The sequence below is a fragment of the Saccostrea cucullata genome, unplaced genomic scaffold (genome assembly GCF_032062105.1).
Source record: "Saccostrea cucullata isolate Sc308-1 unplaced genomic scaffold, CSIRO_AGI_Scuc_v1 ctg5279, whole genome shotgun sequence".
NCBI classification, from domain to species: Eukaryota; Metazoa; Mollusca; class Bivalvia; order Ostreida; family Ostreidae; genus Saccostrea; species Saccostrea cuccullata.
This window is the reverse complement of record NW_026929600.1, coordinates 21,737-38,661: the sequence shown is the minus strand read 5'-3', so window position 1 is coordinate 38,661 and position 16,925 is coordinate 21,737. Positions and strand designations below refer to the sequence as shown.

At 35.2% G+C, this 16,925-nt stretch overlaps 1 protein-coding gene across 1 annotated transcript; it reads right to left on the bottom strand.

The window, feature by feature from the left end:
* LOC134281375 (uncharacterized) lies at positions 1-15,407 on the bottom strand. The gene is made up of 7 exons (XM_062763850.1): positions 15,322-15,407; positions 9,620-9,742; positions 8,789-8,953; positions 8,425-8,544; positions 7,255-7,387; positions 3,770-3,978; positions 1-2,006 (listed from the first exon to the last, which is right to left on the bottom strand). Exons 2-7 carry the CDS (start codon positions 9,731-9,733, stop codon positions 1,737-1,739), a joined length of 1,011 nt encoding a protein of 336 aa, XP_062619834.1. The 5' UTR covers positions 9,734-9,742; positions 15,322-15,407; the 3' UTR covers positions 1-1,736.
* Positions 15,408-16,925: the final 1,518 nt, after the last annotated feature.

Sequence of the window (16,925 nt, the reverse complement as noted above, 5' to 3'; positions counted from 1 at the left end):
CTACAACCAAATAAACAACCTTTCATACCCAATGGTAATACTTGACACAATCAAAAGAGTGTAACAAGAAAATACATGTAAAATTCTCTGAAAAACAAAAGTTCTTGTTGATTGGGACTTTAACAATTTAAACATGTGTATGCCATTCCTTTCGTATGACCTTTACAAAATTAATATGAAACACACAAACAAATACTGGAAAAATGTACAAAGATCAAGGCAACTTATGCTTTGTTAAGGTAGTTGTTCTAATAAGAATAATTAAGATTGTAGCACAATGACTGTACACGTTGCAGATGCTGCTCTGTTTTCTTGAATTCAACTCTTAATTCTGTTTTTTAAGCATTTATGATTAACTTCAAAACAAACATGTATCATGTACAAGATCTGCTTTACATTTAATGGTGAGGACATAACCCAGCTCTCATGTATTCCATTCATCCCTTTATTTTTTTGGAAAAATTATTTAAAATAAATAAAAGGCAATCTACAACAGGAAAAAACAAGTATCAAACAAACAAACAAATAAACACTCTCTGAGTATTGCTTTTGAATAACTAAAGCAATGTATCATTAAATTTCAACATGAGAAAATTAGAAGTTGAAAACATTTCACAAATAATGACTTATTAAAAGAAAAAGGGTTTAAGACAAAAAAAAAAAAAATCTGTGTTGAGACTGTAGCTGTGTTAATTTGTACTTTTAGAAAGTAAAACTTGGACTTGAAATTAAAGTCATGAAATCTGTTTAGAAAGAAATTGTAGAAGAATTAATTAATCATTTGGGAAATTCCAAATTGATCAAGTAAACAACTTGTATCTGCATTTCACTGCAACTGCAATACAGACATTGGAAAGTACCTATACAAGTGTCATAATAGGTAAAGCTAAACCTAATTCATCAATAAATATTAAACAGATGAAAAGCGAACACCAATGCATGTATAAGAGGTAGAGAGTATCAAAAACATGAAAGATATAAAAGCAAATGTAAAGTATAATCAATAAGTTGTATATTAAAGTACAATGACTCGTAATACTAAATAATGTTGGGGTCAACTTAAAAAAAAAAAAACTTCAATCAACTTGAGGCAAGGCCAAATTACATCAATCAAGGCTAGGCCAACTAATACAAAGTATTTGAAATAAAGACAACAAAAATTGAATATGTTCAATGAATCACACTTTACATTTCATTGAGACTCTACAAAACATCTAAGATAAATAAATTTAAATCTAAAAAATGTGAAACAAATTCTTTGGAATAAAACAAAATGGTATGTATTAAGATATAATCAAATACATGTGTCAAAAGATACAATCTTATTTACAAACGTATACAAAAAAAAATCTTTATTAATAAATCAACTGGATGGTGCAAGTCCATGTCAAATAAATGAAATTAAGGTTTAGTTTTTGTTCAAGTCTTATAATACATTATTTTGGGGATTTTTTTTTGTTGTTGTTTTTTTTCAGCTCATAAAAATATCTTATTCAGAGCAATTCTGAATGAATTGCCTGAAAAAATGTAGACAAATTATTGCACTGCTTCTGTTGTATAATGTTTACAGTCAGTACCTAGTGTAAAATACATCTCAAAAATACAGGGCTAAACAATTTATGTTTTTACAACTCAGGTTTCATTTAAAAATGTCTACATAAAAGGCATCACCAGAAGCACTCTAATCAACAAACTTCAATCATTAAGAATATTTAAAAATGGGTAAAAAAAAACCTTTAATTATTGCCAAAACTACCCACAATCCTTTGGTTGAAATCCACAGTTAACCAGACATTGTCGAGTCCTCTAAGGGTACGCAAATAGTCAAAGCTGTTTTTATGGATCTGGTTGGTGATTCCCAGGTCTCGGTACAGGGTAGTCAGGCCTCGACTGCGGGCGCCCTCTATAGTGACCGTGTAGTTAGCACTGGACGTGATTTTGATCAGGTTAGACTCGGCCTGGCCTACCTCTCTTGCCTCCTGAGCTTCATTCTTATACTTCTGGACCTAAAAACAAGTTAGTATAATAGTACTGTACATTGTTATATGTTGAAAGTGCAGGTGGGGCCATGATAGGGAGAGCAATTTCATTTAAGTTACAAAATATTTATACCTATTAGTTAAAACTTAGATCTGCCTCTTCATTTTGAACTCTGACATCACATGACTCAACTTAAATATTAATTGCTTTTTCATTGTGCAAATATGAAGAGGCAATATTTAGCAATTCAAATAAGTGAGATACCTACACTGTATTTATTTGTGAACTTTTCTTTAGCCTGTGCAAGAATATGAGCCAAAATACAGTATTACAGTGATTCATTTTGAAAATTGAATGAATGGGTACAGTGTACCCCTCTGTCAGACAGCAATGGGTCAGAACTCAAAATCAATGGGTCAGAATTTTAACAACTATGAATGTGATATTAAGCCAAGTTTTTTTCTTCAGTTACCGTATTTGGCGGAATATAATACACACTTTTTCCTAAAATAAATTTCTGTAAGAAAGGAGCGCATACTTTACATGAAAATGGGATTTTCATATGTTTTTCTTTCAGGTGAAACATGGCTATCATACGTACATACCGTATTATTACATATAGAGACATGTGTAACTTCTTTTGTTTATCGCCATATTTTAATATAAACTTCGGAATTTATTGTTGGAAAGTACATGTATGCTTGTTAAAAATGTCATTTTCATAACCTTTTGATACTATAATTACATGAAAAAGCAAGTTAAAATTAATTTGAGCTGCATGTTTATTGTCTCCCCGACTCTCCGTGTAGGCCGCCATTACCGATGTTATTTTTAGACGTTCACTCCTTCCGTAATAATCAGACAAAGCAATGTCTTTTTTTTTTAAATACAATAATAAAAAAATATTTTAGGTTGTAAATAACTCAGTGAAAATTCACTGCAACATAAACACCCTCTCTACGTACCAATGAAAGGAAGCCAATGTTTTAAACATGTGCGCTGGTCACTTGATAATTATCTCCCAACACCCCTCCAGGCAATTAAGTATCTACCAACTCCAAAGCAATGTTTTTACAGTTAGATCACTGATTTTTTACTGTCCTTATAATTTGCTTTGATTATTAATATTTTCTTTGTTAAAAATCGGGACGGTTTATGACCAGCTTTCGTATACTGTGTCAGCGTGTTAATTACGACATATTAAACAATTAAAAACACTTGTTAAATGTAATTTTACCGTATCTTATACTTTAAGCCTTTTGTTTAAATGATTTATAGAAGACAAATGAAATATGAAGTATGCTAAAACGTGTTGCAGTTGTTCCGAAAAACAGAATGAACGATAAAAATAGAAACTGGAAACTTCGATTCTGTTTTATGCGGGTTATCACTTATGCGTATTCGGGACGCACTGGACAAAAACCAATGGGTATTTAATGAATTTAATGCGTAAATTACGCAATACGCAGGGCAAAATGAATCACTGCAGTAATGAGTGCAAGGAACTTTTTTGTGACACCCACTGCACTTACTATAAGTGTTGCAGCCAGCACACATCTGGTATGTTAAAAATATTAAATTAAAGGCACAGGAAACAGTTCAAACTTTGAACGTATGATTTGTTCAGAGATCATGAGGGGAAAATCAAAACTGAAATGCTGCCCAAAGAATCAACATATAAAAAATCCTTTTTTGTAGACCCCCAACTTTTATTAAAAATTTATAAGACTTTGCAGAAAGTTTGGGAGCATATTGTTTTCACTCTTTTTTTCTTATCACACTGTGATACCTTTTTGGATGTGATCTTTCTTTCTAATTGAGCTTTCTGTAGGAGTTTCTCTCGCTCAGAGTCTTCCTTCAGAGTAAGTTGCCTGAGGAAGGTTACCTCCACATCTCGGGGTATGTACACTTCACCCATCTGGAAGAACCTGACATCAGCAAACACCCCTTTGTGGTCCTCTGTACACAGATCCTTCCTCTTACAGCCAGGGGGACAAGCTGGGAAGCAAACAATGCAGGTTGAAGTATGCTCAGAATCATTTCATTTCTTTGAATTAAATCCATAAATATTTTAATATAATCAATCTTTTTTTAGATATAACTCATGAATAAGTATCATTACCGGTAACTTTTTTAAACAAGTTTTTTTTCCTAATTTTTATAAAAAAATTATTTTTGAAAACAAAGCTATTGCTTGTCAAAGGTGAATTGATATACTGCAAACTTAATATTCTAGGTAAACAGTCAGGGGCATAACTCAAACAAGTTATAAAAAAAATAACTTAAATAAGTTATTTTACATTATTTTACACACACAAATTTTTTTTTAAAAATAACTTGATTTCTTGGAAATTTTGTGTTTTCTGCCAATTTGCATTGCATTTTGGGATTCCATTATGTAATACTAGATGGAGTTCACCGACTCCAATGGAGAATTGGTGAGGAGGTGGAGATAAACTATGGAACGCCAAATTAACATACAGTCAAACTTGTCTTAGCGGCCACTCGAAATCAGCGGCCACTCGCGGTCAGCGGCCACTTTCAGTTCCCCCCGACGACTTTTACTATAAATTTTAACTGGAATAAACGGCCACCTGTGTAATGCGGCCAGCGGCCAGTCAAATCATCACTCAAAGCCTTATTGACACTGTAATAGTCCATCATGTTGTCACTTGTTGCGTTTCTATCACGTCTTTTTAACACATTCGCTTGGGTACGTGTAATTATATGCTAGATAGTCAATTTAACCTATTAAAGCAATTAAACAAATTATTAGAAACGCTGAACTCTTTGTCTTAATGAAAAAAAATTTCTCTCCTGTTAGACCATTTTGTAATTATTTTTTTAAGATGAAAGTTTAAAAGAATTGAATTATAATTAATAATTTTCCAGAGCTAAAGAAATTCAATCTTAAAGCTAATACATCTACTAGATTTTGTACTTTTCGATTAATTCATTACCTTGAATGTTTACTGAGGGTATGTGGACTAATACAGGGCTATCGATATTTTCACACCTTTTAGATTTTGATTCCATGTAGAAACCCTAATTGCTACTCTTGTGAAAACAAAGTGCATGATTATCTCGTGAATTTCACTATCAAGAGACGATCGATAGGGATTAGTTATGCTCTACTGCACAGGACACCTGTGTTGTAGAATAATTTTCAACTGCGTAAATACAACTCTGTGGTCAACAGGTTAATCTTATTTGTGTGCCTATCTATATAACATAGAAATTCTGACTGCTTTATATAATAACAAAGACCAGACTTAAAAACTCCAGCAAGTAAGGTAATTGCCGATTAATTAAAGGGGGGGGGGGTTACACTGCTGAACATTACTTGAACTTACTTAAATAAATTTCTAGAATTTATTTTATTTACAACTAAACTGTCTTTTTATTTAAGTGTGTGTTATTTTTTTTAAATAAAAAAGAGGTAATAGTAAAGCACATGTATTTCTTCAAATGCTCATTAAAAGAGTTTACTTAATATTTCAATGTAAAAAATCCCACTGAAGAATGTATGACGTTTAACTGATATGGAGAAACAGAAACATGCACAAACCAAGTAACAATTTTGAATTATTTAATTCTTTTCTTCTTTTTTTGAGCATGAATTAATATATATACACCTAAAAAACTTTACCTGTGAAATTTACCTGTTTAATTTTCCGAGTAATTAATTTAAGTGTAGTGCTTAATGTTGATTATTTATTGACCGACTGGCTATTTTGAGGGCAAACTGGAATAAGAGGCCACCTGTCTTAAGTGGCCAGTTTCCAGACTTCCCAAAGGTGGCCTCTTAAAACAGGTTTGACTGTATATTCAAATATTTGTACCTATCTTCAAATAATTGTACCTATCTTCAAATGAATTGTACCTATCTTTAAATCAATAATACCTATCTTCAAATGAATTAGAGAAAGGTACAATTCAATTATACCTATCTTTAATTCATTTGAAGATAGGTACAATTGATTTGAAGATAGGTACAAATGCAATGAATTGAAGATAGGTATAATTGATTTAAAGATAGGTACAATTGAATTGAACCTATCTTTAATTACCAAGATATTGGCAATAACAACTACTCCTTTTATCATACGTCATTTCCGATACGTCACAGCTGGCGCGAAAGTTTTTCAGAATCTTCATCTGGCTGCAATACAAGATATTCCAACATGATATACATGCGTATTTTTATAAGTATATGATGCTTTTTGCAGATTTTAAATTAATCTTTATTTCTCCTTTCATCCTTTGTTGTTGTCGCTCTGTAGATTCTTTGCATTTCCCTCCATACTCAATATTGTCTCCAAGGGAGCGTTCATTATTTACCAGCAACATAATTCGAATTGAACCTAGGTATAATTGAATTGTACCTATCTTCAAATCCTTTGTGGATATGTCTTAATTGAACTTATCTTCAAATCAATTATACCTATCTTTAAATCAATTATACCTATCTTCAAATGAATTAGAGATAGGTGTAATTCAATTGAACCTATCTTTAATTGAATTGAAGATAGGTGTAATTCAATTAAAGATAGGTATAATTCATTTGTACCTAGGTATAATTATTTAGAGATAGGTATAATTATTTATACCTATCTTCAGTTCAGTTATACCTATCTTTAATTCAATTGTACCTATCTTTAATTCAATTGTACCTATCTTCAATTCATTTGAAGATAGGTACAATTCATTTGAAGATAGGTACAATTAATTGAAGATAGGTACAAATATTTGAATATATGTTAATTTGGCGTTCCATAATAAACAGCATTTTACTCCTTATTTTGTGGTTTTATCCACATGGTGTATACGTCCAATTTTTATCATTAAATAAAAAAAATTCCCCACTTTTCCCAAGACCTTGAACACTTTTCCTGCATTGAGCAAGGTTTAAATTTAGTCAAACATTTGTTTTTGTCTTGGTGCACGAGCAAAATCCTTTGGCGCACGGGGTGTGAAGTTAGGGAGGAATGACACAAAATAACTTAAACAAGTTATTAAATTATTGAAGCTATTTTGGAAAAATAATGTGTTTGAGTTATTAAGGCTGGGGAAAAGTAGGTCATAGCAAAGAGAAGTAACTCATTGAGATAAAAAAATAACTCATTTGAGTTATTTTTGAAAATAACTTAAGTTATGCCCCTGACTGGTAAAGCCATGTTCATAAATATTTCCAATAGTTACCTTTTTTTTAAAAAATAATGTACCAAAGGTATTGAAACACTCATTAAATACTATTAACACTGAAATCAATACCAAATCTCCAGGCTTTGCAGTCATCCTGGCAGCAGGTACCCCCCAGACGTTCCCTGACCGCTTTGTACAAATCCTCCTCCACTTTAACTCGCTCTGAGATCAGCTCCCACTTGGTATATATAGTAACAGCACCCTAAAAAGGAACACAATAATGTACCATCATGTGAATTCATCTTCAGTGTTTGGAATAAGATACAATATTACAATGATGAACACATAGCATACAAGTGGTCATATCTATGTTATATACTCCTTTAATTATATATTAAAATGAATATAATTATTATATCTGAATAAAGACCAGAAATGTTCTTCTTTTGGAAAAAAAAATGTTTGTAAAACTTTTCACGTTGGCTTTATTTACATTAAGTATAAATAAAAAGCAATTCTTTATGACAAGGAAACTTTTAGGACTCACACTTTTTTGCCCTTTATGCCCTTAAGTAGAAAACTCATAAGACAGTCATTTCTATAATACCACTTATCTCAGTGTATTTACCATTGGGAGAAAATGTTTGCAAGTGTGAGAGAGTGAGGGTAAAAAAATTTGAAAAAAAATCCTCTACAGTGGATCTTATGCACCACATAAACATAGGTAATCAAAGACTACAAATCATCTCGATGAATGTTATCGGGTTAAGATATGCAAATCTCACATTATATTTGTTTTCTTAATAGTTGGTATTTATCCTGACAACAATATTCATGCATGTTCTTTGACATGTTCCAAAAAAATTGACCTGATCACTCATTTGGAAATCAGATCCAGCATCCAAAGCAAGTCTTGCCTGTCCATCCTTAGATGTATCATCCAAACAAGTTAAATCATTACTGGCAATTAAATTAAAGAGCTATTCTAAACTCATTATACTTGTTACTCATCTGAAAATGTAGGCCAAATCCAGCGTTTTTAACCTGGTCACTCATCTAGAAATGAAGGTCACATCCAGCATCAGAAGCAAGTCTGGTACTGTCCATCCCTAGATGCATCATCCATGCAAGTTTGGTCCGGGTGGGGCTTATCGTTCCTTGGGAATGGACTTGCTCCTAAAACTTTTACTTGGGAAGCCAACACTTACACCAACGCCGGGGGTATAGCACAAGCTCATCTCGACTTTGTCAAGGTGAGTTAAAAATTAAGCAGAGGTTTGATTCTGGATAGAACCTTACTTTTACGGCATCTATAGCACTACTCTTCATGATGTCTTCATAAAACACATCAAACCGTCTGTGGAGAGCAGGCAGGTCCTCTTTCCTCAAGAAATACTGCAGATGAACAGTTACCTGTACCTAGCAATATAAAGATGTTCATATCAGTGTGAACGGTTACTTATAGGTATCAGTATAAATATAGAAATGAACAAAACTGCCACTTTACCTTTTACAGGTTTGCATATATTAGTTCTATGACATTGAAGAAAAGGTGAAAAACAAACAAATAGGATTTTTTTCTTCAAAAAATCAAACAAAACAAAAAAAATCTTTAAAAATAATGAAAACCGAGACTTGTTCTACAATTTTTATCCATATTTACCTCCAGTCTGTCGGAAGTAAAAGCTTTGATCCTCTTCAGGGTCAAGTGATGGGCATCAGCTTGGAACACCTTAAATTCATAGTCTGGTCCTAGGAAGTGTTTCCCCAAAGCATATACAGAATCCAGATTTACTGTCCCTGTACTCTTTTGCTTAACAAAACCATACTATCAAAGGAAAAGTAAACTAGAAATACACACGTATGTCCATAAAAATGAATGCTTCACGCAAGGTTCATAAGTTGAGCTACATGAAAATTTTTATATAATGTTTGATGAAAATATATTGAATAGTTTATTTAAAACTGATTTTTTATACATAATAAATAGTAAAAGGAAAAAAGGTTTCATAAAAAATTAAAACATGATTAGGGAAATGGTATTTAGGTTGTCCACAAGAATTTATATAGCAGCTAAGGGCCATTAAGTAGAAGAGAGTCTTAAGTTCCCCCCTAATTGTGTTGGAGGGAGAATACCAGAATACTGTAAACCAACTTTTATTCCCGACAACTTTATTTCGTGATTACAGGGTATAAACTAATTCGCGATGATTAATTTTTGCAATCAAGCCTATTTTGGATCTGATTGGACCGGTTCACAGCGAGAAATATTTGCAATAACAGAGCTCTTCCGAACCTCGCCAAAATCTTTTGTACGCGAATAAAACTTGGTTTACAGTAACTAGGGGATTACATCATTACAGGCAGGGAAATTCCCCTGCCTCTGGGTCTCATGGGCAACCCTGAGTGTAAAGACAAAATAAAAGCAGTTTGAATAAGTGATTCAAATATGTATACATTTATATATAATCCTGAGCATAAGCTACATACATACCTCATAATATTCCAGGCCACTGAAGCTCATAGGCAGCAGAATGACGAGGAGACCACCTACCACCAGGAAGCCACCACCAAATAACACAATTATACATTTACCCTCGTCAGACATGACTTATGGCTGCAAGAAAAAGACAACCAACTTACAGTGTGTAATGCTCAGATTTGTCAATAGGCAATAAATATTCAAAAGGAAGTACCAGTACTTATCTGTTTTGTTCTGGGTAATAACACTTGTACTAGCTGTGCTCTTGGACATGTCATCCTATGAGTAATATTGATTAAGTTCTTTCTTTTTCCCTTCCCTTAAATACATGTGAATTTTTTTTTACATGTAACAGTCATGTTTAAAACCCAATATCACAAAAGGAAATAAACAATTTATGTAAATTATAAATAATGAATAACCAGTGAGAAGTCTCTGACAACACTGTATCTCTACTGCAGTGCACTTTAAATAAAGTCAAGCATTTTAGTATAATTCACATGTATAGGTCATTGTGTGGTGACTAACCAGACCAAAAACTGTAGGAGTAGTACGGTAACCAAAGATTTCGAAGCTCACCATGACGAATGTTATCAGTTTAAGTAATGCATACCTCACATCATATTTTCTTAATAGTTGGTATTTATCCTGGCAACAATACTCATGCATTTTCTGTTTAACTAGGTCTTAATGTTCATTGGGGATTGACCTGTTCCAAAAAATTTATCCTGGTCACTCATTTGGAAAATGTAGATTAGATCCAGCATCCGAAGCAAGTCTTGATTTTCCATCCTTAGATGCATCATCCATGCAAATTAAATCATAACAGGTCATAAAATTAAAGAGCTACTCCAACAAGAGGCCCAGGGGCCACAGCGCTCACCTGAGCACATCGGGCTTGAATTTATCCCCCCCCCCCTCCAGGCGTTCATCATTTGAACAAATTAGAATCTACTTTACCTGAAGATGATTGCATATAAATATCACTAATCATTGCTTTGAAGTACTTGAAAAGAAGATTTTAAAAAGTTTCCCTATATATCCCTATGTAAAACTTGGGTCGGCCATTTTGGCCCCACCCTAGCCCCGGGGGTCATGCTTTGAACAAACTTGAATCTACACTACCTGAGGATGATTCCACATGAGTTTCATCTTTCCTGGCCCAATGGTTCTCGAGAAGAAGATTTTTAAAGATTTTTCTAATATATTCCTATGTAAAACAAGGGTCGGCCATTTTGGCCCCACCCTTGCCCCGGGGGTCATGATTTGAACAAACTTGAATCTACACTACCTGAGGATGATTCCACATGAGTTTCATCTTTCCTGGCCCAGTGGTTCTTGAGAAGAAGATTTTTAAAGAATTTTCCTATATATTCCTAAGTAAAACAAGGGTTGGCCATTTTGGCCCCACCCTTGCCCCAGGGGTCATGATTTGAACAAACTTGCATCTACACTACCTGAGGATGATTCCACATGAGTTTCATCTTTCCTGGCCTAGTGGTTCTGGAGAAGAAGATTTTTAAAGATTTTTCCTATATATTCCTATGTAAAACTTGGGTCGGCCATTTTGGCCCCACCCTTGCCCCGGGGGTCATGATTTGAACAAACTTGAATCTACACTACCTGAGGATGATTCCACATGAGTTTCATCTTTCCTGGCCCAGTGTTTCTGGAGAAGAAGATTTTTAAAGATTTTTCCTATATATTCCTATGTAAAACTTAGGTCGGCCATTTTGGCCCCACCCTTGCCCCGGGGGTCATGATATGAACAAACTTGAATCTACACTACCTGAGGATGCTTCCACATGAGTTTCATCTTTCCTGGCCCAGCGGTTCTGGAGAAGATTTTTTAAAAATGCCTAATTTTTAACAAATTCATGATTATCTCCCCTTGGAAAAGGGCGCGGCCCTTCATTTGAACAAACTTGAATCCCCTTCACCCAAGGATACTCTGTGCCAAGTTTGGTTGAAATTGGCCCAGTGGTTCTTGAGAAAAAGATGAAAATGTGAAAAGTTTACAACGACGACAACAACAACGACAACGACGGACAAATTTTGATCAGAAAAGCTCACTTGAGCCTTCGGCTCAGGTGAGCTAAAAACATAATATGATTACTCATCTGAAAATGTAGGCCAAATCCAGCATCTGAAGCAAGTCTAGTAGCAGGGTTGGGTATTGGCCAGAGATTTCGTATTGCGATATTTTTAACTGTACTGTGATATGTACTGCAAAACTTTCAACGGAAATTAAAATGACATTTTCTTATTATATCGGCTTTAATTTACATGCAGAATGAACATAACCAGGAGTAGTAACCTCAAGGAAAAAAATCTGGTTGATTTAATTAGAGTTATTCATGTAAATATATACCCATATAACAGCTTCTGTCTTACTGTTTGGCTTAATCACAAACCTTTTTGAAAACTTTTATTCATATTTAATGCTAGAATTCCTAAGTCTAAGCATGTTGCCGGTATATCGATATTACAAAAACGTATTGCAATACAATATTTTTTGTCATTGTAATGCAATATACCGAAATATCGATGTTTTTGCCCAGCCCTGGCTAGTAGTGTCCATCCCCAGATGCATCCATGCAAGAATGGTCCAGGTAGGGCTTATAGTTACTTGGGAATAGACCTGCTCCAAAAGCTTTAACCTGGTCACTTAGCTGGAAAAAAATACACAGGCGCCTGTGGGTTAATTAGGCCACAATAAGACAATATCTTTCTTATAATATGATATCTGATGATCAAAGTTTACCATGGGTATAGGGGGAAAAATTGCTTCTCATGAACAGTAGGAACCGATTTACAAACTTTGTCCATTAAGTAATTTTCAAGTTTTTAATCCCTAGGGATAGAGTACGGCCATGATAGAGAATATTATACCGGAAGATAAATCTTAAAAAAAAAATATCTTCTATACAATAAGAACATGAGTTCATGAATAGCCATATTAACGTGTAATGGTTTTGGCCGTGGATATTGGCCTAGATTGCTCAGTTGGTAGAGCACCTGACTAGAGATGCAGGGGTCCCAGGTTTGATTCCCGGTCCAGCCATACATTTTCTCCTTTCCTGTTACAGATTTGGTGCCGTTGACCACCTCTCGAATTGCAGGTGAAAGTCCTGTCAGAGGGTAATAAGAACTTTAGTTGTGTCTTTCTGGGTGAAGACTACTGTAGATCACTAAATTTTCGCGACACCTTATTTTCGCGAGATAGTTATTGACTCTTGATTAGCGAGACAAAATTTTTGCGAATTGTGGTTATTGCTCAATATATTCTTAAGGAATACTATTATATGCGAGAATTAAATTTTGCAAATACACTGTCTCGCGTAATTACGCGAAAATAAAGTTCTCGCGAATAAAAAGTGATTTACAGTATTTAAGGAGGGAGGAATGTAATGGTTTGGGTCATGGATACAGTTGGTAGAGCACCTAACTAGAGATGCAGGGGTCCTGGGTTCAATTCCAGGTCCAGCCATACATTTTCTCCCTTTTTGTTACAAATGCAAGCAATCCTGATGTAGTGCATAAAGTGACTAGACTAAAGTTTGTTCAAATAATACCAGCAGGAAAAGGGTGACTCAGGTGAGTGCTGTGGCCCATGGGCCTCTTCTTGGCAAAAGTATGAACATTTAGTAAAATGTGATACAATTACAGCAATTGTGTTCCTTATTTTATGTGGGTACTTAATGAATCAAGGGAAATAGCGCTCTTCAACGTCAAATCACAGAAGCAATAATTTGCAAGTAAATCAGCTGAACAAGAGATTCTGCATGGATTTCAGCTCCATAAAAGTATTAGTATTTTTTTTTCGTAAATGGTGCTTATACAGATTATAAAATGAATACCAAATCTTATTTAAATATTTTCCCCTTCTCGCATTTGGGATAATACAGGGTGTCCCATAATATATGATACCATTTCATGGTTATATAAAATATAATGTATTGAATTTTGAATAATAACAAATGCACCATAAACATTGCATATACTGTCCAATTTTATTCACACAATTTGATGAACATTGAAGGGAACACAACAAAATGAGTTCACTTTGAAAAATGCTATCATTTTTCAATTATGTCCCCTACATGACGTCAAATCTGGGTAATGATCATCTCAAGACATTGCACAAAATTCCAAAACGTAAGACAACAGTGCAGTTTTCTTTGGTTATAATCTGGATTTCCAATGGAAATATACCTTTTTACAAATTAAAGATTTAGATTTAGGTTTAGTAACAATATCTTAAGACTGGATTTGATAATTAGTTTTAAAATGAGGGTATACCCAGCTTGTTTGTCAATGATTACCGGTAATCCATTTTGCTTGACATGCATTTTTAGCAATTTTTTGACGTAATTATGTGGATACATTATTCCAACTATGTGACAGTTTTTATCTGAAATTATTTGTTGCTAAAAATTGTATTTATTCAAATATTTAATGAGACAAAATTCAAAGAAATTGGTCAAGACTTGCCTTTATGACAATGATTTAAAATTATATCCCTCATTTATAAATCTAGTTCTAACTTAGTGCTATCAAACTATCAAAGCTTTGTAATTGCTATCATTTCCTTAGTCCGAAATATCTGATGTTTTCCAGGCTTCTTTCATGATTTTGATAATTTACGTGCCAACCACATAAATTATCTAACTCGTAAAATAACCAGGGAAACGTCAGATATTTTGGACTATTGTATCCTGAGAAGGGAAGGGGTGATTTTCTTGGTTTTTTGTGTGTTGGTGATGGACACTTGTAGTGGCCATGTGGGGTATATTTTCAACAATTTTGGCATGGTTAAAAAAACTTTACCAAATTCCCAAATCCAAGATTCTGATAACCTTTCTCTTTTTACTTTTCCATTTTTTTCCTTTGGAACTTCACTGTTATAAAATAATTCTGGACCCATCACACATTGGGAATGCAGCAGCTGTACATTTATACTTATACAGTTTATTCTCTAAAAGTGGACAGGCTTTCGCCTACATCCACTGGGTGTAGCCCAAAGCCTGTCCACTTCTCAAACATTGTCTGAACATGCAGAAGAGATTTTAAGTTACAACTGCAATTAAAAAAAAACATCTGTGTCTGTGACCTTAACAGGTCCAGCACAATATAGTTTCATAGCTTTATCAAGGTTTTACCAATACCTTAATCACGGTATTTGATGTCATGAAAATTCAAAAAAAATTCTTAAAAAATCAAATACTGAAAGTCGAGTTCTGAGTTGTTGTCAGTACATTCACTCATGCATGTAAAGTACTCAAACACAAAGAAATCAGTATATAAAAGCATGTCATGTGAGGAGACGTTCTTGTATGCTGTCTTTTTGATGATACCAGAGTGCTTTTCAGGCACGAGTGGACACACTGAATCAAGCTAACTTATATATTGTGCTGGACCTGCTTAATATCGCCCAATAATGGACAGCACAAGTGAATTTCTGATCAGAGATCTACGATGATTTAGCATGACCATTGAAAAATATATGTTTCCTCCCTTTTATTACCCCAGCGATGAATGCACATCTTCCAAAGCAAACAAAACCAATGATCACTGATTAAATGGTAGGCCGAATACCCTGGCATGTTTATATTACAGAAATAATCTTCGAATATGCATGCGATGTCTTTTTTCTGAAAGAAACAAAATAATAAGTATAACAGTATTCTGCTAAACTGTTTAGAATTACTCACCTGCAAAGTCAGTTAACACTGTGAGTGAGGCTGACTGTTGAGTATTGCGAAATCAAACTTTGCAGACACATTGCAGGAGTTCTTCCCCTTCTGAACTAGGCATTTCGCCCCCAAACTTGGCATTTTCGATAAATATGTTTTCTATTACGTGCCTTAATGTATATTAATACTTTATCAGATGTAATAATGTCATTTAATGATATAAACAGTGATTCCTCATATTTCCATTTCACTGTGAAATAAATTGTAAATTAAGATTTTAACAAGAGGCCATTGGGCCACATCGCTCACCTGAGTACAATGGCTAGGGAAAAAAAGCAAAAATCAGTTCAGTAATGAAGAGTTTACATGGAGAGGGGGGTTTAAAACTATAACTTTACCATAACCTGATGATGCCTCCATATCAATATATAACAAATGGCTTTGCTGTTATTGAGCAAAATATTTTCCGCTGTTTATTCAATTGCAAAAATTTTACCCATATTGTGGCCCAGCCCTAACGTTGGGGGGGGGGGGGGGGATTTACAATGCTATTCCTTCATGTAAGAAGTCACGAAAATCATGGCCAACAACATCATACCAACACATTTGTCCAGCACAGACCAGCTGCATTTAGCAGCATTTATCCTGCACAGACCCTCTGGTAGAGTCAGCGGCATTTAGCGGCATTTGTCCAAGACAGACCCTCTGGTAGAGTCAGCGGCATTTAGCGGCATTTGTCCAATACAGACCTTCAAGTAGGGTCAGCGGCATTTAGCGGCATTTGTCCAAGACAGACCCTCTGGTAGAGTCAGCGGCATTAAGCGGCATTTCTCCAGCACACACCCTCTGGTAGAGTCTGCGGCATTTAGCGGCATTTGTCCAACACAGACTCTCTGGAAGAGTCAGCGGCATTTAGCGGCATTTGTCCAACACAGACCCTCTGGTTGTGTCAGCGGCATTTAGCGGCATTTGTCCAAGAAAGACACTCTGGTAGAGTCAGCGGCATTTAGCGGCATTTGTCCAAGAGAGACCTCTGGTAGAGTCAGCGGCATTTAGCGGCATTTGTCCAGAACAGACCCTCTGGTAGAGTCAGCGGCATTTAGCAGCATTTGTCCAACACAGACCCTCTGGTAGAGTCAGCGGCATTTAGCGGCATTTGTCCAAGACAGACCCTCTGGTAGAGTCAGCGGCATTTGTCCAAGAGAGACCTCTGGTAGAGTCAGCGGCATTTAGCGGCATTTGTCCAAGACAGACCCTCTGGTAAAGTCAGCGGCATTTAGCGGCATTTGTCCAGGACAGACCCTCTGGTAGAGTCAGCGGCATTTAGCGGCATTTGTCCAAGACAGACCCTCTGGTAGAGTCAGCGGCATTTAGCGGCATTTGTCCAACACAGACCCTCTGGTAGAGTCAGCGGCATTTAGCGGCATTTGTCCAACACAGACCCTCTGGTTGTGTCAGCGGCATTTAGCGGCATTTGTCCAAGACAGACACTCTGGTAGAGTCAGCGGCATTTAGCGGCATTTGTCCAAGAGAGACCTCTGGTAGAGTCAGCGGCATTTAGTGGCATTTGTCCAAGACAGACCCTCTGGTAAAGTCAGCGGCATTTAGCGGCATTTGTCCAG